Source organism: Montipora foliosa, chromosome 2 (genome assembly GCF_036669935.1).
Source record: "Montipora foliosa isolate CH-2021 chromosome 2, ASM3666993v2, whole genome shotgun sequence".
Lineage (NCBI taxonomy): Eukaryota > Metazoa > Cnidaria > Anthozoa > Scleractinia > Acroporidae > Montipora > Montipora foliosa.
In genome coordinates, this window is record NC_090870.1 from 4,889,937 (window position 1) to 4,913,903 (window position 23,967).

Here is a 23,967-nt window from a genome sequence, read left to right on the forward strand (position 1 = left end):
GAGGCATCCATGTCCCAACTCGTCAGTGTTCGGAGTTCGTTTGAAAGAATCTTGCGATTGACAACGGCCAAAGTCATTAACTAGCAAATTCACTTGCTTCAAACTTTTTCGTCATAATTCCAGTTTTTCACTTAAGCCGAACCATTTAGGAAATGAACTTGAAGAAAGTTGTTAAAAATAATTCATTTCCATTCTAAAAACGAGAGAGTTGACTGTTTAAATTTCGCAGAGAACAGGAAGGGAATGTATAAAGTTAAAAACCAACGTGCAGAGTCAAAGTTTTCCTCTGAAACCTTGGTCTGTCTTGGAGAAGCAACCATGAGCTTTATCAGAGCTTAGTTCTTTCAAAAGATAACAATTTATTTTATTAATTTTTATCCATTTTTGCACTGCAGTTGTGCAGTGAGAAAGGACTAGAAGGGAATATGTAAACCACCAAGTCCACCCAAAGTCTAGTCTCCTTCGCAGCCGCTCGGGCCGGAGTCACGCAACAGTGTTGCGTGACTCCGACCCGAGCGGCTGCGAAGGAGACTACCCAAAGTCGGCCGTCCCGTGCTCTGTGTGAATAGTATGCGGCGGATTCTTTAATTTCCCACGTTATCAAAAGAAAGGGTTGGGGGATGGAACCTACGATTTATGGTCCTTATCCGAAAACTTTTTCCGAGTACTTTCTCCTCAGTTATTTTAAGACCCGAGTGTTGGAAGGGTCCAGCCGGGGTTCGAACCCGCGACCTCTTAAAGGAGGTTGCTGAGCTAGCGTGCGTGCCTGGGTTGCCAGTAAACAAAAGGAACTTTATTTAAGTGTCTAGTCGTTCTAACACTGGAGCACTAATTGGGGACACTGTAAACTGAAATCAACAATTAACTCAACTCAACTCAAATGTTTAAATGTTCTTGGTTGAGAGGCAGTGGTGTTTTCGTCGAAGATGCTACCATACTTTTCAAGGTACCCAATCAACCACCGAACTAAACTAGGCTAGAAAAGAAAAGAACGACATCGCCAGTTTCAGCTGGAGGTTAAATTTTGATCTGTCTGTGGGGGAAGGGGGGGGGGGGGGGGTTTTGTTAAGACTATGTCGTCAATTTCAGTTCTAAAGCAATCGTTTAATTGGGTGGAAAATTTCGCAGGATACAGAAGGCGTTTCTCGAAAGTCCCGAAAAGCCATCTGTGAATTGCCAACCACTTGTTTTGGAAAGAAGATCCTTTAATATGTTTTCAAGGTAACAAAAAGAAAAGAAACTGTGAAGTTTGACGAATTAAATGCTCTCCGTTCTTGAGTTACAAAGGGAATTGTGACACCCGAAAATGGCCCGTAAAGTTTCGGGACTTTCGAGAAACGGCCCCCAGCTGGTCCGGGCAAATTGTAGCCTATTATAATCCGTTTCGCTGGGTTGGAAGCTATCTTAAACTCGTAAACTTGGCTTGAATTAGCAGCTCCGGGTTAGAAATCCACCCTGGGTTGATATTAATTGATTTACTGAACTTTCAAGCCAACTGGGAGCTGAACGATTGTGCGTTCGAATTGCATCCCTTATTACCATATATTAAAAACAAAAACTCAAATATAGCTAAAGAGTGAGGAAAACATTTATTTTTATTTTTTTTTAATATTGCCAATTCCATGCGTCAGTGATCTGACTGGCAGGGGACCGGTAGCTCGCAAGTGATTAAGTTAAGTAAAGGACTGCATTGTCTTTAAAGTCAGACACTGGGTCTTTTCATTTTTGGAATACCCGTTCCCGCGAAAATTAGCTGTCATGTCCCTGAAAAAACAAGGCAGAAGCAGTCACGCGTGAAATGGATTCTCCTGATTGGTTTAAGTGACGGCCCTTTGTTTTCGCGCACAAAGTGCACTCACGTCGGCCAATCAAAAAGATCCGGGCAATGAGAACGCAAAGCAGCGCAGAGACATGCAGCTGGCGATTAGAGTGGAAATGCACGTGCGCAACTTAATCACAATTCCAAGGTTGGCTGGGATGGCTTTCTTCATCACCAAGCAAGCAATCAGAAAAAATGCACTTTCGGAAAATTCAATTGAAACCTGCTCTTCCTCTCGAATAGAAGACAAAATATTGCTATTTTTGGAAACAAGAACAACCGGTGATCAATTTTCCTTCAGGGCATGACAAATCAAAATTCACTGGCATCTACCAGTTAGCAAACCATGGTAGATAAATTGAAAGCTTCAAGAATTTTCAAGATCCCCTTTCCACTTCTGACTGAAATGAAAGCACTTTAACTCTTTATATCTACAAATCAGTGTCATTCCAACACTTCCCTATTAAACTTGCTTCGGCAAATTTTTTAGCTTCCCGGCATTATACTTGAATTCTATTTCTTTACAATAAATCTAAAGCAAAATGCTATACAACTATAACTCGTCTATTTTAACTATTTTTGAGGGCGGAAATAGGGGTCTGTCAAGAGTTTTTTAAAGGAGAATCCCACACTGAATGTAATAGGAATAAATAATTTGCTCTTCTACTAAAGGCCCAGGTTACGTGAAAGAACATGTTGTGCCAATTTAGGTGAACACAATTATTTACCTGATTAAACTTTCTAGAGGCAAACTTAACGTGAGTTTTACTTTGCCTGAGTAGATATGGTTTTACAAACAGAGGAATTCAAGGTAGCTGATTTTCAGCTGGATTGTTGACATAGGAGTAAAAATACATTTTTTTTAAGCCATCTTAATTACTCGCAAGATGTCCCTAAAAAACTGAGGTCAGCTGCATGCGTGAATTGCACTTACAGAGTAACGAACTCGTCTCCCAATTAGTGGGTTAAGCAGGAAAAAAAAAAACAGGATCCTTTCATCTAGCTATGTTTTCGGGAAATTTCTTTTTTTTTCTGGTTGCTTCACCTAGAAATTTAACCAAGGCAACTTCGGTTACGCATAAATATGTTTTTTGTTTCCTCGGCAAATTGTCTCGAGGAAAAATTCGGTTTTCTTTATTGCAAACATGCTTTAGCTGTACTTTATCCACACCCAAAGCGAGAAACAGAGACGGATAGTGGGTGTGATGTAACCGTGGAAAGATACAATATGTCAAATTATAAAGTGACCCTGAATGTAGAACATCTAATTAATTTTTGTAATATTGTTAGTTATATGTTCTAGAAACTGAGCAACTTTAAACTAAAAAACGTTTTATAACAATGCTAGAGCCACGGCACAGGAAAGATCTAATAATTTGTAATTTGCAATCGCCAGCCTGTGAAGCATGTACTAGAGAGATGACATAAAATAGAGGAATTATTGTTAATTCAAGCGTCGGAAAAGCTGAATTATGATACATTATTTCCATAATACAAAGGAACCTATTTATGCAAAACTTATATCGTAAGAAGTCACCAAGTATGAAAGTGTGACATTCTTTCCCACCCTTCCCATGACCACAAAATTATTTATGAAGCCCACTCCATTCACCCACAATGACCTCTCACCTTATGACACCTTAATCATTGCTGTTTGACCAGCCAGGACCCCCACTCCCTTACAACTTGGGCTGAAGAGACGCCCTAGTGTTCTTTCCTTTTTACTGCTGCACAACATCTCTTAAACACTCACATAACTGTACTGAATACCAGAAATCATGAGATCTACATTGCCACTGTTATACTTTAGTCTGTGCATCTGCGCATGATGCAACTTTGAGCTCAGAGGTAAACCCCACTAAGACACCCATCAGTTACTGCTATTCAGATAGTGCATTTATATAAAACCTTTTCAAATATCTGTTTTTCTTTCTTCTAGCATCTTCCGTACATCCAGTGTTTCAAGTTAAATAACCTTCTTCAGTAACAATATTCTCATTCTGCCGCTTGCTAGAGACCAGCCACATTACAAACCCAACCAGCAAAGTCTACTTGTGTATACTCCGATTTCTTTACAAATTGATGGTTCTGGGAAAATATGGAAATGAAAACTTTTTATCAATATTATTATGAAGTGAATGAAGGTGATATTAAGGATGATGACAATGACGATGATGATGATCTTGGTATTTTTCATAGCACTGTGACAATAACAGATTATGCAGGCTCTAAGGAGATTATTTTATACTGGAAAACTTAGAATTACTGAAGAATGCCCAAAAACTAGTTTCATATCAGATGCATAGAAGTTTGGAAACCCACCATTAAAGACTTGAGGTCTGCTCTCTCAGAGGGATTCTTTACAAGACTGAAACAAAAAAAAATCTCAGGTTTTCACTGGAATTGCTAATGTAAACCCACTGACCTCATATTACATGCATAATTAAATGTAGTCATTAATACACTGGTCAATAACATGTTGGCTCACACATGAATGATATGAGGAACACATAACTGTTGTGTTGACAAGCAGATCACTTTTGTCTGCCCTGGTGTGACTTTAAAAAACAGAATGATTAATGACATTATTTTGATAAAAATAAAACTGGTGTCATGAAAGAAAAACATGCCTAAAAGGAACTAAATTAGGCACATATCCATCTCTGATAAACAGAAAACAGAAAACAGAACTGGTCTTCACAACAAGGAGCCCTTCTCTATTTTCTATTTTATGACCTTGAACATAAGGCTTCTGTAGTCACCAAGGTGCCTACGACTCCCTGACACATTTGGTTTTCTACACAACGGTTGGAGGGAGTTCAAATAAATGAAGAAAAGTAAAGTCTATTTATTTAACGTCAGTAATTCCTTCAGTTACGAAACTGGTATCAATCAGGATCGAAGTGGGGACCCTCTGCTCCGAAAGCCGCACACTAGCCAACTGAGATACGCCTGCAAATGTTGGTTTTTGAGGAGAGGGGAAAACCAGAGTACCCAGGGAAAAACCTCTCAGAGCAGAGTAGAAAACCAACAAACTCAACCCACATATGGCGTAGAATCTGGGAATCGATCCCGGGCCACATTGGTGGAAAGCGAGTGCTCTCACCACTGCATTATTTTCAGTGTTATGGTATTCCTTTCTTTTTTGTAAACTCTAGAATAACAATGGCATATTACTTAATTGTGACATTTTCCTGTTATTTTAGATACATTTTGCAAGAGATACAGCTAATGATGTAAGATCTCAACAATGTATGAGTTGTACTGTACATGTGAGAGTGAATGTATACATTGATGGCAGCAGAATATTTAACAACTATTCACCAAGCCACAAAGCAGGGAGGTAAATATCCACCATTAGTATATACTAAAACAGTGGATAGCGTTGAACTCGCGCGCTGATTGGCTACTCAAACTCCGGATATCCTTTGCTATTCACCTCCGAGCAATTCGCACGGAATTTGCACCCGAATGTGTTGTAATCTTTGCAGGAATAAATGAGTTAAAATCATCTTTTTGTTCTATATTATCTTACTGTTTTAGTATATACTAAAACAACTATTCACCTCAGTGTCGGTGGCTAGTGGTGGATATTTACCTCGGCGCTTCCTTTTTTTTTTTTTTTTTGGGTGCTGCCAGGGAAGATCTGAATCCTCATATACGGCAACCCCCAAAACGGATTAGAATAAAACAAATATAATATATTAATAAACATTAAATATAGAAATATTAAGAAACTATAAAATATAAATACATTATACGGTCATTAAAAATATTTGAACTATAAACATGGAGAAAATGTAGAAATATTTACAAAGAGTAAAGAAAAATGAATGGATAAAAAGATTACTGAGTCACGTTGTATAAATAACTTTTAAGACCTTTTTTAAATTTACTGACAGAATTACAATGAACTAAATTTTCTGGCAGATCATTCCACTTATTAATATACCTAAGCCAAAAGGTGAATTTATAGATGTTAGTTCGAGCATATGGTGTCCAAATTTTGTAACCATGAGCAGACCTGGTACGACCTTTCCAAAACTGTAAGTAATCATGTAAATTGACTTTAGAAAAACCATTAATAAACTTAAATAATTGGACTATGCTTAAGAAAGTCATGACGAGAGAGAAGACTTGGCCATCCCAGGTATGGCCAAGGTATTCTAAACGTTCATTGTACTCATAACCACCACTAGCCACCTCCACTTCGGTGAATAGTTACCAACTATCCACCAATATTGAGGACAGGGAGATAATATAAGGCACAAAAAGATGATTTTAAATCATTTAATCCTGCAATGATTACAGTATTTTCAGGCTCAAATCCTGTGCAACCTGCTGTAACTGCAACTTTGCCATTAAACATAGATGTACATTTGCACAAGTCATGACCTACCATTTATTGACAAACTCGCAAAACTCTGGTGAAAAGTGATCAGATGGTAGTTTAGGGGGAGGCTGAAAATTGATAAACAAAAGGCAGACCTTGAATAACCCTGGTTTATTAACTTCAAAACTACAAATTCAGGCAAATTCGTTTACAGCAGGGTTTGCTGTAAATCAGTTTAAAATAATTCTAAAAGGGATACGTTACACAATTTTAAAAAAAGAAGTGAAGATGTATCGATCCTGAACGATTGAAATGGATCACATTCAGATGATCCTAAAAAATGTTGGTTAGGGGTTTTTCAAGCTTATAACAACTTGTCTGTGATGGAAGAGTAATGTTTAACTTTTTCAAGTTCAAAAGTCATGGTTAACCTTAAAATACATAAAGCCCCCTTTAACCAAATGGTTTTGATGACATGACAAACCCTGTTTGAAACAACTTTCATCCGGAGTCAAAAGTGTCAACCTATTAGTGCATGTGGGGCATACTTTGATGGCAGTAAGTTGGGGTTTCATTAAGTTTTAAAGTAGAAGAGACCTTGCTATAGAGTAAGCGGGCACCCCTATATATAGTCTGGCTTTTGAACTTGAGACCTCTTTTGAGCAAAGGCAGGTACTGTACTCAGCGTAGATGGGTGCTAGTACCCAGGTCTCGGCTTCTAATAAAACTCCTGTTACAGAAAGTGCTGAAGTTTATATCTTTTTCTGCCACTACCTCCTCAAGGAGCTTCTTACATAGACCCTGATCATGAAGTCTTTTGCTCAAGAGTAATGATATTGCATGACATAAGGCTATTGGTACAAGAACATTTTTACAATGCAAGGGGAGACTGTGTGCTTTTGTATCCATTCAAGGTCAGCACCAAGATATGAAGGTAGGGAGTGATTAAAAACTGGGGTGTAATATTCCAGAACAGGCCTAACTTTTAACACTTTTAGAATTTGTAGAATTCACTTTACAAAAATTACAATTATTATTGTAAAGTGAATTCTACAAATTTTAAAAGTGTTGAAGACAGGAAAAAACATTGCAAATGTATCATGCAATTCAGAACAAGAAGGAGGGCAAAACAAAAAATATATATTGTTACCTCATTAACAATGTAATCCAACAATTCAAATATCGCCATGGGTCGAGCAGCATCATTGTTTCCCCCGCTTGGTTGTCTGGCTCCAGGAGGGGGTCTCATGATAGATGGTGAAAAATTAGCATTTTTTTCAAGTTCATTTTCCTCTGGTGGTGGAATGGGATATCTTCCTATTGCCATTTCAACAAGAGACAGGCCAAAACTCCAGATGTCCGAGAGAACTGAGTAATTTGCTCCTTGAAGTCGCTCAGGCTACAAAAGGGAATGTTTTCAACTCTCAAAAGAGACAGGAGGTTTGAGTAAATGGTTTCATCATTTTGGTTTCTTATCCTTTCCATGATTCAGCAAAAAAGCCTAAAACTCTTTCAGTGATAATCAACATCATTATCATGATAAGCTGACCATTCATGACACTTGCAATAATCAAGGATTAGTGAGGTGCATTTCATTCCTGTTTTGTTTCCTGTTCAAGGATTAGTGAAGTGTGTTTCATTCCTGTTTTATCATCAATAAGGCATTTGAAAAGTAGTACTTAGCATATTTTGGGGAGAATCATTTTGTACCCTTTTCTAGTAATTGTTCAGTAATGAAGGTGCCACTATAGGTAAATTTGACTTTTATCTAGTTGTTAGTAAATCTATTAAAAGCAATAATGGAAAACATGTCTTATTAATAATAAAGCAATATTAGTTCTGTGGGATAGCAGTATCTTGCTGGATAGTCAAGCAGCATGACTCCCTACAGTCAGTACACCACAGAATATTCCCAAACAGCCACTTAACGGTATTAACCTACTGCAACAGTGGTTTCCCTAATGCAGTGGTTTCCCTTAGGCAAGCCATGCACTATCACATTCGAGTCCATGAGTGCCAGCCAGCCAGCCAGCCAGTCCAAGATGGTGTCCAAACCGTGAAATTGTATGGCATCATGATGGATACCCAAGGGACTTCATGTAGGACTCAGTGACACAATTAGGATGTATTCTCCGTCATGGAACGCAGCAATACTAACAACAAAACTTTGATTGAGATGATAATAATGGAAGATGTATCAGCAAAGATGAAAATAAGAATTACCAAAAAATTGGGACAAATATAAATTTCTACTATAATTATTACTGAAATCAATTTCTGATACTCCTCCAGCTTACCGACATGTAGGACCTTGTTCCAACAAAGGAATTTGCCATTGAGTCAATAAGCTGACCACTGACCCCAAAGTCGCATAGTTTGATCTCACCACAGGAGTTAACTAAGATGTTTGATGGCTTAACATCTGTTGAAAACAACATTACAATATCTGAGTAGGCATCAATATTGAATGTAATTGAGAATATCAAACATGCATCAATCAGGGTGCCAAGGGTTGTTTGTTCATTGCATCATGTTGTATTCTAGCATTCCTGTGACCTTTGCAAATAATTGTGGATACCCTTGTCTTAAGGCCGCTTGGTTCTTGTAATGGTTTCGCAGTGGTTTCAATAAGCGCCAAAGTGTTGGCTCCTTCACCCATTGAAGTCTACTCCTCTTTTCCCCTAAGACAGATTCCTTAGAACCTAAGATTAAAATTAATTTTGACAATGACAACAGTTGGTTATAAGGTGATGTGACACAAGCTGATTTTTTAACGTAACATTGCTTGCAACATTTGAGCCCAGGCTCCTGCTCGACAATCACAGGCAAACAAATATGGCAGACACCATTGACATGACCGTTGGTGTGACTTACTTCGGTTCTCTGTGGCCCATTCTGGAACAATGTTGCGTTAAAAGTCAACGGTGGGGTGTTACACACACCAACTCCAACAAAATTCAGGCAACAATGTTGCATGTTTTTCAAAGTGATTCAAAAACCTGCAACATGTTGCCGCAACAAAAATATTGCATTAAAAATCCAGGGTTAAAAATTGGCTCAGGCAACATCATTTTATTCTACTCAAACAAGCCGCCAACTTCAACTGCCTCCACAAGGGGGTCAATGGGTTAATAACAGGGCTCAAGACTAACTTTGTAGCTCTCTAGCATAGTGGCTAGTATCAGGTCTGATGTCACTAGCCAAATCTAAAGTTGCACTAGCCAGTCTTGTCATGCACAGTTTCATTCACTTGTAAAAACTACCACGAAAAAAATTCCACATTTGCAAACACAACTCATGTTTTTAGTAAATATTCTCATATTCTCATATCCATCCTCCCAACAGTGGCACAAAGAGCCAAAGTGTACGGCTTCCCGTATTTTTCTCACGAAGGCAACGTTTTTGTGGCCTTGAGGACAATTCTCACAGAACCGTTGCCAAAACTTTGCAACTCACAAATGCACTGAAGTATGGAAAACGCAGGAATAAAGTAAATTAAGAAATAAACCGTACATAAAAATAAAAGCAGAATTCGTTTTTGCATAGTGTTCAACTTCTTCTTATGTCGGAGTTGTTGAAGAAGAAGGCAGAGAGGAAGTGTCAAGAGAGGTCACTAATTCTGGGTGCGATACATTTTTGAGGAGCACCAACGGCTGCAGCATAGCCAGTATCAAATTATACTGTAGGAACTGGCTCTTCGTAATCAAGAACTTTACTACTGGTATATTTGGCGGGGTATTCCCTTACGATATTCATTAAATTCACACTGTTTTGAGGAGTATCCTCATTGTCACAATCGTACTTGGACACCATTTTCATGCCTCTAATTCGTCACAACGTATCACATGCACAAAAATATCGTCGATTGATCACAAACAATCAGAAACAGTTTAAGATTGTGTTTCCATATCGTTGCTTCCTCGCTTTTGCATTGCTACTCGTCGCTAACATCTCTTGCATCTTGTTTGCGATCATTGGCGATTGGTCGGGGAGGAACGTAAAGGTGTTTCCATTTACAGAAAATGTTTGTAATCAAGCTCTCGAAAAGTGCTTGCGATTGTTTGCGATGGATTTACGCGCATATGGAAACAGCAGCCGAGAAGTGCTGCATGATTTCACACATGATTAATCATTCATAATGTGGTGTGGGGAAACTGTAATCCGTGTTGGTTTCCTCCTCAGTTGAACTCCACTGCTTTACAATATTTACTAGCCCCAATGGCTAGTGGAAGCTCAAAATCTACTAGCCAAAACTGAAATTTCACTAGCCTATGGCTAGTTGGCTACCGTTAGTGTTGAGCCCTGAATAAGTAAACGGCATAAGAAAAAACAACGAGATCTGTCTGGAAATCAAATCAGTGCGGATTTCAGTGGGCTCCTTTGCAATCAATACAGTTGCTTACTTTACCATTACGATCATTCTAACATTCTATTTCACAGATTGCACGTAAACAGAAATCTCTTTTTTCCACTGGGTTATATCAAAAGAACATTTTAAAACAAGAGAAACAATAACAATATTAACAGTTATTCACTGAAGAGGAGTTGAATAGTACTTGCTATTCACCTTCAAGCTATGCACGGATAGCACCATTTACTTGTGTGGTGTATAAAAGTTACTTTACTCATACCTCTGTGTATTATTTTGTGATTGTCTCTGAGGTAGCTCAATCCCTTAAGAACCTACAAGGCAATCACATTCTTAGGATTGAGACCAAAGTATATAAATATAAATCTTTTTTATAAGCACTGAACCCTCGGAGAGGACAGTTGCCTCAATTTCATTTTTGCCTGCTTATGTTGTCAGCATTACAATATTTATTATTATACAATGCTGATGCTATCTCAATTTTGATTGGCTAAAAGCACTCCGATAATTCTAGATGGCGCTGTGTCATCGCGTCACATCTACAGACACTGGCATTTATGAATGTAGGTATGACGCGTTTTTGCAGACAGTGAAGTTTTGTTTACATCTCGATATCAGGAACATTTTTCATAAGACCGTACAACTTAACTTTAGAATTTTGTTCAAAAGTTTCAGTTCGATTCAGTTTTTCCTGAAACGTTTTCAGATGTTTTAGGCTTAAATCCTTTCTGTAAACCTTTTGAATTCCGCTTTACATGTAATTCACGGCTTTCATTAATAAAGATGTCTACACTGAAACGTGTCATTGTGTGGCTTACTTTGTTGTTGTTCTGTGAAATGTCTCAATGCTTCTACATTTATAATTGTATAATAAAACAATTATTGGATTAGGTTTTCATATGATAGCGAAATTACCAAGGCCTCGGTTTGTGTTATCTGCCTCAGCCTTCGGCTTCGGCAGATAACACAAACCTCGGCCTTGATAATTCTCGCTATCATGCTCAACCTTATCCAACAATTGCTTATTATTTGTTTCTTGTAACTTCAATCCACAATGCTAAAAATCCTTGAACATGACTTTCTTTTACTATGCAACTGTGCCTGCGTCTTATAAATCACATTGTTTGCTCGACCACTGGACATGCTACTACTGTAAAAACAGTTAGAAACCTTATGTTTTTTTTCCATCTCAAAACAAACATTCACAAATCAGTTTTTACTCACTGCAACTGTTATTTTTCCTAAGATTTCCTCTGGTACTTGATCAGCCTTCTTTAAAATCTGATCTAAGGAGCCACCATCCTGGAAAAAAAAAATTTAATCAATTCCAAAAATCTTCCATTGCTGTGGGTGTGGCACTTCTCTTGTCCCCACCCCCTGGATAAAGGTGAGAATGCACATGGGAGTGGTCCCTAAGTAATAGACTTGATCATGTTGGAGGGTATGTCATGATAAGGAATAAATTACTACTGTTTTTAATTATGCTCAATTTCTGTTTATCAATGGGGAAAACATCGTGAAAATGTTTTAACCCATTCACTGACCTCAGGTACCCAGGATACTCACACTTGATGAGTAAAATTGTCTAGCGTTCTCACCCCCAGAAGTCAATGGGTTAGTAGTTGTATTTTCTCGTTTATCAAGCTGAATTCAGTGAAGTCACTAAGATTCACAAATAACCCCAAAATTAATTTAGCTTGCTATGTACTTTAAGGTGACAACTTAAAACCATAGCCAAGTGGTAATAAATAAACTGTTATATCATTATGCAAAGGGTAAACAAAATATGGGCATTTCAATATTATTTTAATTATATTTTTTTCTGTCCTGGATGTTTGTAGAAGTTTCAGTAAACATCGTTTACCACTCCCCTGCTAATTATTCCAATTTAATAATAATTTTTTAGAAAATTGGAAATTTCAGAATCGAAAAAATTGCAAGGTTAACAATTTTTAAGAATATTATGAGTTGAATGTGCAAAGGTTGTTTTGAATTTTAGTAGCTCTTTCAAATCCACACATTCTTAAGTTCAAGAATTTTTACATTGAAAAATGTCCATTTGATCATCGGAAAAAAGGAATTGAGTGATGCATGTGATATGACATTGGTTGAGGCAGTTTCTTTTCTTTTGCCTTCACCATTACGTCAGCAGCTGTTCTGATTGTGTTGTTTTGACCCTGCAATTTAAAAAATCCATTTTTGTGGGGAAACTATCTCAAATTGTAATGATCAAAAAATTTAATTTTGCTCATATGCACTTCAAAGATTCCCTTAAATGTTTCAAATGCTGGAGAACAAACTTGCATATACAAGTGGAACTCTTACAGCTGAAACGGTTTTAATTTGAACTTTTTTTTTGACAAGGCAGAGAGGTTATTTTATGAGTATCACATTCTGGTGTTGCACCCATTTGAATTTAATTATCACTTATAAGGGAAAAGGTTTTTCCTAAATTATATAAAAATGGACAGTTGTTTCACCCACAATCTCATAGGGCAAGAAATTTGTAGTACAGGTATTACTGTATGTATTGAAATGAAGAGATTCATTTTTTGATGTTAACTGGGGGATACTCAGAGAAGATCTGGATGCTCCTTTGCAGGAGTTTAACCCACTTCGGAAGCTCTACCACTAAGCTATGGCAGACTCAATTAGAAAAAGTTTAAACCTTGGGCCACCACGTACCGATACTGTTAAAGTACATCACCAATATCAAAAGACTACAAATACATGTAATAGAAAAGATATGGCCTGTTAACACCAAAATGCCAAAATGTCAGAATTTATTAAGATAAGAATGTGTTGTTTTCCATTTTGTGATTTGAAAATTCATCAATACTGATAAAAGCATTAAGAGGTAAAAGGTGGAAGACCAGACAGTGCATTGGCTATGCAAATTAAAATGTCTGCAGGTGTGGAAAGAAAGAGAAAAATGAAGGAATTTTAAAGCAAGCTATGTGAAAAAATAACAAAATTGCAAACAATTATGGGCTAAGAGCTTGTGAGCAAAGTTATCATGCTGAGATACCTCAACACTCGGAAAAAACATAACAATTGCAAACAGAACACGAAGCTGAGCTCACTTCAAAGCCTAGATGATAATTGAATTTCTCATAACCGAGTTGGTGGGGGAAATGTTCTAGAAAGAAAAATCCACAATTTTCCACGAACAGTCATGTATCAAGATACTAAAAAGACACTTAGATCTCACCTATCTTTTCGAAATTGTAAGGGAAAAATTAAAGTTGATTGCTTTAGCTAGAAGCAGGACTTATTCCCATTTTTTGCATAAAGAGAAGGCCAGCGATCTGCAATAAGGGCAACGGAGCTATCTTGGCTGAAAGTTTACTTCAGAAAGTCCCGATGAAGGAATATAAAGGCCGCAGATAGTGTTGAAGTTGTTTGTGAGTTTTCACTTGATAGCAGGACGTTATGCTTCGCACAAATTCTTCACAGGATCACTATGTAGGCCGCGATCGTTGCACAGCAAAGCTCTCTGCAAGCAAGTTTGCAATTCGCTCTGGTCGACGTGGGCTAAGAAATCAGTGAATAATTTATATCTAAACTGCCATCCAAGGAGCGCGATTTGCTTTTACAAATTTCCTACAACAGATGAATAAATGCTAGATCATGCATAGCCCCTATTCGCTCTCCTACGGAGGAAGTACACCATAAACAACAATTACATTTGCTAATTTACACGCGAAACGTTGCCTTTTACCATGTGTTCCATACAAATGGAGATTTCTCCGTCACTGTAAAAGGCTCCATAAAATCCAACAATGTATGGAGAATTGCAATCATGTAAAACTTTCAGTTCTCTTATGATCTGGTTGCGTATTGAGGGCTTGATTTCCAAGTGAATAAGCTGTGGAAGAAACAAATTAGGAGTTCTTTGAAAAAATGTGTAAAATACAACACAAAAAATTCCAGTAGGTTGTGCGTAGACAGCTCCACAAAATAAAACCACTTTAAATAGAGGCAAAGAAACAGATCCTATGGAAGAAATCAGGAAATTAAATGCAGACAAGATCGCGTTATCATCAGACGAAAAATGTATTCAGTTGGGATTTAATTGGGTTCTAAATATTCGGATTCTCGGACTCACCTTTCTAGCCATGAGAAGGCTGGTAGGTTTGTGCACAACTTTGGTCACAACACCGCCATTTCCAGCTCCTAATTCTGCCAACTTTTCGAAATCCTCGGCGTTTAATTCTCCAATTTTCCGCTTCTCGGCTATGAAGGCCTCGAGCCTTTTTCGTTGCTGATCGTCGAGTTCAAGTTGATTGAACTTCTTTCTTATTTCTTCGACTTTCTGCAAGCCGATCCCAGCCGCATCGTTGCTGCAGTACAAGAATGAAAAAAAGCACATCATGGCTGATTACCATCGTCCAGCACAACTTGTTTACGAAAAATATGAGCTCAGAAATTGAATTAAAACACCCAAAAAGCGTCTCTGTACTTACGGCTGTACGGCGGGTTCTGGCGTAGAAGGCGCTATCGTCAATTTCAATTTATTCTTCCCCGGTTTAGACATTGCGGCTATGGCAGGCATTCAACGCTCACAGACCCGGAGAACGTTCAATGATTTACTTCCGTTCGTTCATACAAACATTCCACATTGCACAACGCAAACGTGTTTTGCAGATCCTACCATGTATCAATTTTTTCTGCACTGAATCAGGTCCGATCCAGGAGACGGTGGTGATCGCTCAAAGCGGCCTGGGTGACCGTGATGAATAGAAAGCGAAACAGACAATAATAATTTTTTCGTTCTCTAGTGAGCCCACAGGGGGGTCTCGTAAAAAAATATTTTGTTTTCATTAAAAATGTTATGAAACTACGGAAAGGGCATTTACTGAAATGCACATTTGCCATCCGAAATACCATACCAAAAGTAAAAAGAGAAAACATTTAGGGTGGATACAATCGTATTCACCAATACAGCCATGTGATCCCACATCGTCTCGACTTTGAATAGGCCTTTTGCAACAAACTGGTCACATGACTGATAATTGGTGAACTTAAAGCGCAGACTTCCTTAATTCCAGAAATGGAAAGATCGTGTTTGTCTTAGCCAGAATACAAATTTTCAGAGAAATACCACTTAAGGTAAAGATTTTATGACCATTTAACACTCAAAAATTCCATATCTTTGTTTACGAACAAAAAGCTTCTGCCCTTCATAATTAGGGAGCTTAAGACGTTCGTGAGCCACGGACTGCAACCGGAAGTCGAATGTTTCCTTTTTTGGCGTGGTTTTGCTCCTTACCACGGACAGGAAAAGCTCTTGTTGATCACTGTGGCTTGATGTTACAACCACGATGACGTGAAAACACTCCAAAAAGGGAAAAATTAAATTTCCGGTTGCCGTCCGTGGCTCAAAAACGTCTGTGCTTAAGTTCCCTATTACGCGCCACAAACAGAGTTTTACCATGGGTCAAATAATATTCGACGCACATGGTTTCCATCGCAGTGTACATTTGACAGCTCCTTTAGTATGACGTCAAATCTTCGTATTTCGGGCATCCCGGACATTTGATTATCGATTAACGATCGGCTAACGATAAGTTAACAAACTTTTCTGCGCTGTATGTCTTAGTGTCTACAGCGCTTTCGGAGATTTTAGCAAGCATTTTTCTTTCCCTCTCCCCCACTACCATTTCATACTGTCCTCCCCTCACTGAGTGCATTTTTTTTACTCGCCCCAGGACTCTGTCAGTCTCGCTATCCAAGATGTAGGCCGGGTAATTCGTACAGCATTTTGCAGGTTTTCATTATATTATATTTTCCATTATATTTTTGTCAGTTTTTTTAAAGGAGCACTGTTAGGGTAACGCATTAGTTTTGCTGTTTAGTTTTATGTCATAACTGGCTCAAAAACGAAACTCGGCACGTGACTCAAAAGAAACAACACGCCTTACTAATTTTCTTGGAAAAGCTATCCACATTGAAATTTTGTGTAGTTTTGGGATATACAGTCGCATCCAAAGTTCATCTACATCTACATCTACATATTCCAGCGCTCGGCAAAGTTAGTTGACTTATGGTTGTTTCTGCTTAGGTGGCCTCATACACCATGTTCGCCAACTGAGCCAGCAACTTCTGATGCAGAGAGTAGGAAAGCCACAAAACCGGTTATCTTTTCGAATAGTGTCAGGGGCGGATTTAGAGGGGGGCCGAGGCGGCCGCGGCCCCCCCTTTCAGTTCGTCGGAAAATTTTTTTTTGTCAAAATATACAATAATTTTATCATTTTGTAAGCAGTCTGTTGGAGCTTTTAATTTTTTTAGCTAAAGCGTGATTTTTCGCTAATAGTATGACCAAAGTTGTGCGAATAAACTTTCAACTTACAGGCGTTAATATTATCCTTTCGAAATGAGGAAGAAGACTGGATGCGAAATACTTGTCTACAGTCAGCCTATCTTACAGAGACTGTAACAACGTAAAATCTTAATGCCTATATACATAATCATATATATTTTGTGGCTTTGAAGCGAAGAGTCAAAAACCATGCATCATTATAACCATAACTTATAAGTTTATTCAATATGGAATCCTGATACATTACGTTCCAGATATTGCACCAGAGTGCATGTAAGAGTACCCAAATTTTCCAATTTTCTGGGGGGGCATGCCCCCAGACCCCCCTAGAAAGTAGCGCCTAAGGCGCTACTGAGGCGCGCTAACGCGCTGATTAGTATTCTTGTTCGGCCCCCACTTTCAAAAAATGCTGGATCCGCCCCTGCACAGTGTGTGGGGTCTTTAACGTCCCCGCACAGAGTTTATGAACAACGGCTGTGAGATGGGACCTACGGTTTATAAACCATGGTACACAGACAGTATTGCTGAAGCTAAAAGGAAACGTCGCTGTTTAGAGTTGAACAGTGTCAAGTTGTTAATAGGGTGCTACATGAGGCTAAAGTATCCTTCTAATCTAACCTCATCACATCAGAGAAAGCTTTTTAGCATAATACTGAGACAGGTTGCTACACCACAAATCAGAGCAACGCTATACCTGAAGCCTCGTCGACCTACCAGTTTGTCAATAGTTTTGCTGAATTCGATTACAACAAGATTATGACTGACTGATAGGTCTACCTCCCTTTCATGTACACTGGGTGATGAGCGGCATCCTCTGACTTCTCTGACAGAAACTGAATTTCGCAGTTTCCGCACGGTGACTTCGGAAACAGTTAACTACGTCAACACTATCGGACAAAGACCATGCGAGCTTGATCCTATTCCAGCATCAGTCCTATGCGGCTGTAAAGATATACTTCTTCCAGTACTTACACATATTGTTCACATGTCTCTCAAATCTGGACACACGCCAACACAACTTAAACAAGCCATAGTGAAACCGAAATGAAAGGATTCTCTTAGCTCCAGTGAATTCTTAAATTTCAGACCCATTTCGAACTCGAAGGCCATATCCAAGATCATTGAGAAGGCTGTTGCCTGTCAACTGAATGATTATCTCACTGAAAATCACCTCAGTGAAACTTTGCAGTCTGCTTATAAACGCTTCCATAGCACAGAAACGGAACTCTTGAAAGTACAAGATAATATCCTTCAAGCTATTGACAATTTAGAAATTATATTGAAGCACAAAGGTATCTTACAATGAAGACGAAGCTCGCGTTTTATTGGCTAATCGTGTTTATTACCATGTACATGACGACACCTCTATTCTCACATGTGAAAGATAAAAATATGTTCACTGCGCGCGGTGAAGATATGATTTTTTAGTAAAAGGAGAAATCCTGGTATTTCATCAGTATCTCTATAATAAAAGAGCATAAATAATCCTGCTGCACGTGCGGCACGGATTTGAGCACATGACGACGACGTGAAATCACTAAATTTTAGGTTTTGACAACGACGTGAGTTTATACTACAGTAACAGTTACACAGTTACAGTTACTTTCATTCTCTATTTTCAGTCTGAAACCGCTCGTACCAATTTATTTTTAGGATACTTCGCCCACATTGTTCGACGTGAACGAGATGGAATAATCGCGAAAGACTTATACTGGAGCAAAATTCTATTTTGAGGAGTCGTTTTCGTCTTGTGTGGAACAGATGCAGAAGACCGTAGTGTCGTCAGCGTACATGATAAACGCTTCCTCGGCAACTTCCTGCTAACAACCCCGCTAGTTTAGGTTTGAACTCAGGGGAGTATTTTAATCATTTAATCAGAAAAATTTTCGGGCTCTTTAACTTATATACCGGTAATTAACCAGTTCGCGCTCTTAAGGACGTTCGCGCGAAATTTTTTCAACATTGATTTTCTTCTGAAACTTTTGAGTTGGTTATGTCAGAAATGTAAAAAAAATGGGGGGTCACCGACTTCGTTTTGGAGAGAACACGTCCGGAAAAACACCCAAAATGTGACCAAATCGGGCTTCGTTATCGAATAAGGCCAGTGTCTGTAAACCCAAATATATTGCAATTAAATCTTTGAAGTGAAATCTTCTCTGCCAAATATTGTTTAAGAGGACTAATTAAGTGAATTTAGTCAACTGGTGAGGTTCCCTTAAAGATCAAGTTCGCATTTAGCGACCACAGTTTCACGCGCCTTGCAGCCGCAAGATGGCAGGATTTGATGTCCCGTGAGCAGAAATCTTGAAATTTTTTGAACTTCCCACATTGGTTTTTTGTTCATTTTTGGACAACGTGGAGATAACTGTAAATAAAATCCGTTTCCGGAAAGAAAAATAGGAGTCACCGAACGTCCAAGACCGTTAAATCCAGGCAAAGCTATTGTTGGTTTTCACTCACGTGATCAACAGGCATGTTTTTCAACAAAAACGAAAGGAAGTGTTTGCATAATAATAGAGTTCAATTCCCGGAGGATTTGGTCGAGCACCAACATGGCCGCCTTTTCTTTGTTTAGGGGCACCAACATGGCGGTCGTGACGTCATGTGAAAACCGAGAATAGCAATTGCCTTTTGCCCTATCAGTTCTCATTTTATTACTTAGCGCGCGCGCTCGTGTATGACGTGGCGTGTGCATTTGCTTGCGCAGTTAGGATGCGCAGAAACAATTAACGCCTTCAGTAAATAATTCGGCGCAAATCCACTATGTTAAAGCTTATGATAATTTAATCACATTTCGTTTCATGCCCAACGAAATGAGGAGACTGCCTCTGGCAAAATCGATTCCTACATCTTTTTCTTAAGAAAAGGAAAACAGAAAGAAAGAACACACACTTGTCGCTAAGAATAGGGCACGTAGTTCCCGGTGTTGTGGTATGTCTTCTTTTGTGTATCATGGTTGCTGGGGAGGGTAAAAAAAGGGGCCCCAATAATTGACGCAAGCTGTTGTGGCGCTCTGCCAGCTTGACTGGCAAAGTTAACAAATTTCATAAAAAGAGGAAATAATAAACCGCATTTTTGGATACCATCGAGCGACAGCGGAAAACTGCTTACAAAGATTTTTTTGCTACATGTACAAACGGCAGGATGGGAACTTTGTCTTTCTTGGGCATTTTCTTCTTTAACAAAAACACTCCTAAAAGTAGTTATCACTACTCATGTCGTTCGTCAACCATTGTCCGAACATCGAACTTAAACTTAAAGAGCTTTTTACACGTTTATATGGGCTAATTGACAAACTATTAGGCACTGTTAGCATTCACATTATTTTTTGACACCAAGGACAATGAAAAAGGCATCGAAAACCCCTGATTATTCTGTTAAAAAGGGTTTTCTAACAGGTTCATAGATAAAACTCTTTCTATTGGCTAACTACTCGTTAACTTACTGTTTTCCTGAAGGGACTGGATAATGCGCAAATGCTCGACAATTTCTTCGAAGAAACACACATTTGAATCATGTCGTCGACGAACATATTCTTTTCGGGATCCTGAGATAGAACGTGTTCCCTCGGGGGTTCGACCCTTTGTTATAAAAGGCGCGAAATAAATGTGTTCACAAAGACATTTTAGTTGATTAATCGTGTGAGCGTATTTCACTGGAAATGTCTGCTGTATCTCGTTCTAGATCCAGATCACGTTCCAGATCAAGATCCCGTTCAGGGTCGAGATCTAAGAGCCCGGGTGCGCGGAAGAAAACTAGAAAACCCCGACCAAAGGCCACTCGCCCGCCGTACATAATGATGGTTACGCAAGCTATTACGGCCATGAAAGAACGGGGCGGTTCGTCAAGGCAGGCCATTGAAAAGTACATCAAAGCCAATTTCGGTGTGATGGGTGATACCTCGACACACCTCAAAATGGCCCTGAAGAAGGGCGTTGCATCTGGAACGCTGTTGCACACAAAAGGAAAGGGGGCATCAGGATCGTTTAAGGTCAACAAGGCAACCGTCGCTCCGAAAAAGAAGGTGAAGAAGAAAGCAGCTGCTAAAAAGGCCACGAAGAAGGCTGTTGCACCTAAGAAGAAAGCAGCAAAGAAAAAGACAGTGAAGAAAAGGACGAAGAAGACTGCGGCAAAAAAGGCCAAGTCACCGGCCAAGAAGAAGGCTGCAAAGAAACCGAAAGCCAAAACGGCGGGAAAGAAGCGCGCAAAAACTCCCAAGAAACGTGCAAGTACACCAAAGAAGGCAGCTAGGAAACCCAAGGCAACTGCAGCAAAAAAGTAGAACCTTATTAAGAAGAAAAGAACAAAAACAAACGGCTTCTTTAGAAGCCACCAAATAAAGTGAAAGCAAGTACCAACAGTGTTCAAATCATTATTCTTTTTTTTTTGCTTTAGCGCTCTTTTCAAAATGTGTCGTTTCTCTAAGAAGGTTGCGGGAAGTATATTACTTATGATAAAAAAAAAATACATGAAGGTCCGACCATAAGATAAGGATGGCCCATTTCTTCTCTGAGGGAGAGGGGCGCTTAGGAAATGAAATTTTCGGTATAAAAAAACCGTATTTAACTCAGGGTGGGAAAAAGTATGAGTTAGATCACATGCTGGATAGATGCATACCCAGAAAAGTTAAGCCCCCTGAAATAATCGCTGGCTTCAAGGGTAGAAACAAAATAAAGATTGCGCTCATGTATCTGCCTCGGCCTGATTGCAATTTATTTCCATTGCTCTTTGACCGACACGTTAAGAGTAAATATCTAAGTGGAGTTAAATGGATACTCCTTTTAACAAATAGAATCCATGTTGGCATGCGTCTCTTCAGTAATAGATCACAGATGATATAAGAACACCAGGCAATAGCCCAGCGTGTCATTGATGTTCTTACCACATTTTGACTTCATCTGTGATCTATAACTGAAACAGACTAACAGCAACATGGAATCTATTTGTTTTACCAGAAGGTCACGACCTTAAAAAGACCATGTGCTTCTGGTTTTACATAATAAAGAATTAAAAGTCTTTGATGATGACATCTGCTATGCGCCTGCAGAGCTCTCAACTCCCAAAGTTTCCGAAGAGTGAGATCCTCGGTGGAGATTGCAGCAAAGGCACAAGTGTCCTGCGCCCAAAAATTGTAGGGGGGTCCACTCCCACGGAAAATTTTTGAAATTTGCACTTCTCGAATTGCTGGAAATGCACTGTCAAGTCCGCCATTTTGGTTTTTTCATGCTGCTTGCTAAAGAGAGCCAATGTTATTGTGGTCAGACTGAGCTAACATATCGGCCTACACTTCATATATTTGCAGGTGAAAGGCCTGAAGAAACAGGACTCAAACAAGAAAATTGGTTGCACACGAACAGATTGAACATTGGCCAAAGTTCAGTGACATTGATGGAACGAATTCGGAATAGACCATATTCGTATTCTCAGTATTGGACTGGAACTAGCTTACAATGGAGGCTAATGCGGGGGAATATATTAAAAAGTATTTGCATTTGAAAAGATTCCCCCGCATTAGCCTCCATTGCAAGCTAGCTCCAGTCCAATACCGCGAATACGAATGTGGTCTATTCATGGGCACTTCTGAAAGCTCAACAGGTAGAGTTACCTACCAGAGGAGTGCCAATGTGTGAGAAATGCTCGTGCCGGTGTGTGACTTGAGAGCTCTGCGCATGCCCTCTCATAGATCATAAGTGAGAACCAATCAAAATGCGAGGATTATTGAGCTTATTTTATAACGGTTATCAGATTCTAAATGCACCTTTTCGTTTTCATGGGGCCAACAATAACATTGTTATCACTTAGATGACATTGGTCATCCTTATGCTCACTGACTGGAACAGTTAATTGAAAATGTAGACTGGTCAATGAAAATGGAAAGGTGCATGAAAGAGGTCTAAAGTACCCATGTTGCATACTTTGTAAATTTACTTGCCAGGTTCAGCTGTTAATGACTCACAAACAGAACCCAAAATATTAAGTAAAAATACTCAAATAATGAAGGTAAAAACATACAATTTGCACAGAAATGAAGGTATCACTACATTGTCACTTCACCTGTGAATTCTATGATGTCTGTATTTCCAGCCCTTGGAGCCTGTCCTCACCGACTCTTTTTGTGGTATCACATGCCATGAGTCCTTCATGAGATATCACGCCAAGCCAACCACATTTTACTGCAACTCTGAACCAGACTCTTCTCTTAAAAATTTTACCACTTTGAATAATAATAAGAAGATATTTACCAGACTGCTAGCAATCCCTTTCTAGATAGTCGCAAGAGCGTGCGAAATAGCCGAAACAGGAGACTGGAGTGAGGAGAAAAAAACAGGAGACTGGAGGAGAGGCCTCTCCCCATGCCCCCTCCACTCGTTCGCTCCAGTTTTTAGCTATTGCTCGGCTATTTCGCTTGCCCTATTATTATTAATATTTTCAAGAAGTAACTAACTACATCAAATAGCAATAAATTTGGAAAATTTCATATAAATACCATAACTTTGAGAGAGGTGAACATTGGAAATGATTTAGGCCCTGTTTATATGGTATCAGGTACCCGAGACAACCCACCCCCCCGAGTTACCCTGGGAGAGATATTTTTTCACTCATTTGTTTTAAAAATTCTATCAACCATTAACATGAGGAGGGCAAGACAACTCGCCTCCCCAAGTTGGTAGGGTACCCTGGCAGGCGAAACGACTTTTTTGCATGTAAACAGTTTGGCTCGACTACCCGAGACGAGACAGCAAAATCATGCGCAAGCATAAAATAAAAATCACAGAAGCAAAAATTTGGGGGCTTATACATGTTGCAAGCAATCGCTTTCGAATGAAAAGGTTTTTCCAGAAAAAATTCTCACCACAGCCAACAGAAACTGTCGATTTAAAAACAGACTTTTTAGTTAAACTACACATTACTGCTCAGCTAAGATTATCAGTCTATTTTCTGAATGTGAAAACACAACTATACGAACCACAATGAAAGAAGGGCAAATGATGATGCTTATTTTTTTAAGATGAGTCTTAAAATATATGCATAATCAAGTAGGGTCAACTTCGTCTTGGTCATGCAATTCTCATATAAATGCTCGCTAAAGTTGTCTTGGGAAGGAGGGTTGTCTCAGGTACCCG

General features: G+C 39.0%; 3 protein-coding genes across 3 annotated transcripts in view; 1 reads left to right on the plus strand and 2 right to left on the minus strand.

The window, feature by feature from the left end:
* Window positions 1-1,570: 1,570 nt before the first annotated feature.
* On the minus strand, window positions 1,571-15,255 carry LOC137992159 (dual specificity mitogen-activated protein kinase kinase 1-like). Its single transcript, XM_068837303.1, has 10 exons — window positions 14,988-15,255; window positions 14,630-14,864; window positions 14,243-14,389; window positions 11,746-11,823; window positions 10,784-10,835; window positions 8,450-8,574; window positions 7,303-7,551; window positions 6,219-6,280; window positions 4,142-4,187; window positions 1,571-3,907 (listed from the first exon to the last, which is right to left on the minus strand). The coding sequence occupies exons 1-10, from the start codon at window positions 15,074-15,076 to the stop codon at window positions 3,830-3,832; spliced, it is 1,161 nt and encodes a 386-aa protein (XP_068693404.1). The 5' UTR covers window positions 15,077-15,255; the 3' UTR covers window positions 1,571-3,829.
* A 5,249-nt stretch (window positions 15,256-20,504) lies between these two features.
* Window positions 20,505-21,125, plus strand: LOC137992166 (histone H1-delta-like). Its single transcript, XM_068837313.1, has one exon. The coding sequence runs from the start codon at window positions 20,505-20,507 to the stop codon at window positions 21,123-21,125; it is 621 nt and encodes a 206-aa protein (XP_068693414.1).
* Window positions 21,126-21,533: 408 nt separating this feature from the next.
* The window catches only part of LOC137992164 (6-phosphofructo-2-kinase/fructose-2,6-bisphosphatase-like), a 4,637-nt gene continuing 2,203 nt past the window's right edge, over window positions 21,534-23,967 (minus strand). Inside the window, exon 1 of the mRNA XM_068837311.1 lies at window positions 21,534-23,967. This exon is cut by the window's right edge and continues 2,203 nt beyond it. The gene's annotated coding sequence lies outside the window, so the exon portion shown is untranslated.

What these genes read in the sequence shown, in the direction of transcription:
- LOC137992166 (XM_068837313.1), top strand. Translation starts at nt 20,505, where the DNA reads ATGTCTGCTGTATCTCGTTCTAGATCCAGATCACGTTCCAGATCAAGA.
- LOC137992159 (XM_068837303.1), bottom strand. Translation starts at nt 15,076, where the DNA reads ATGCCTGCCATAGCCGCAATGTCTAAACCGGGGAAGAATAAATTGAAA. An exon ending in TAGGAAAAATAACAGTTGCA is followed by an intron (nt 10,836 to 11,745) that starts GTGAGTAAAAAC and finishes ATTGCCTTGTAG; the next exon opens with GTTCTTAAGGGATTGAGCTA. An exon ending in GAACAAGGTCCTACATGTCG is followed by an intron (nt 7,552 to 8,449) that starts GTAAGCTGGAGG and finishes TCCCTTTTGTAG; the next exon opens with CCTGAGCGACTTCAAGGAGC.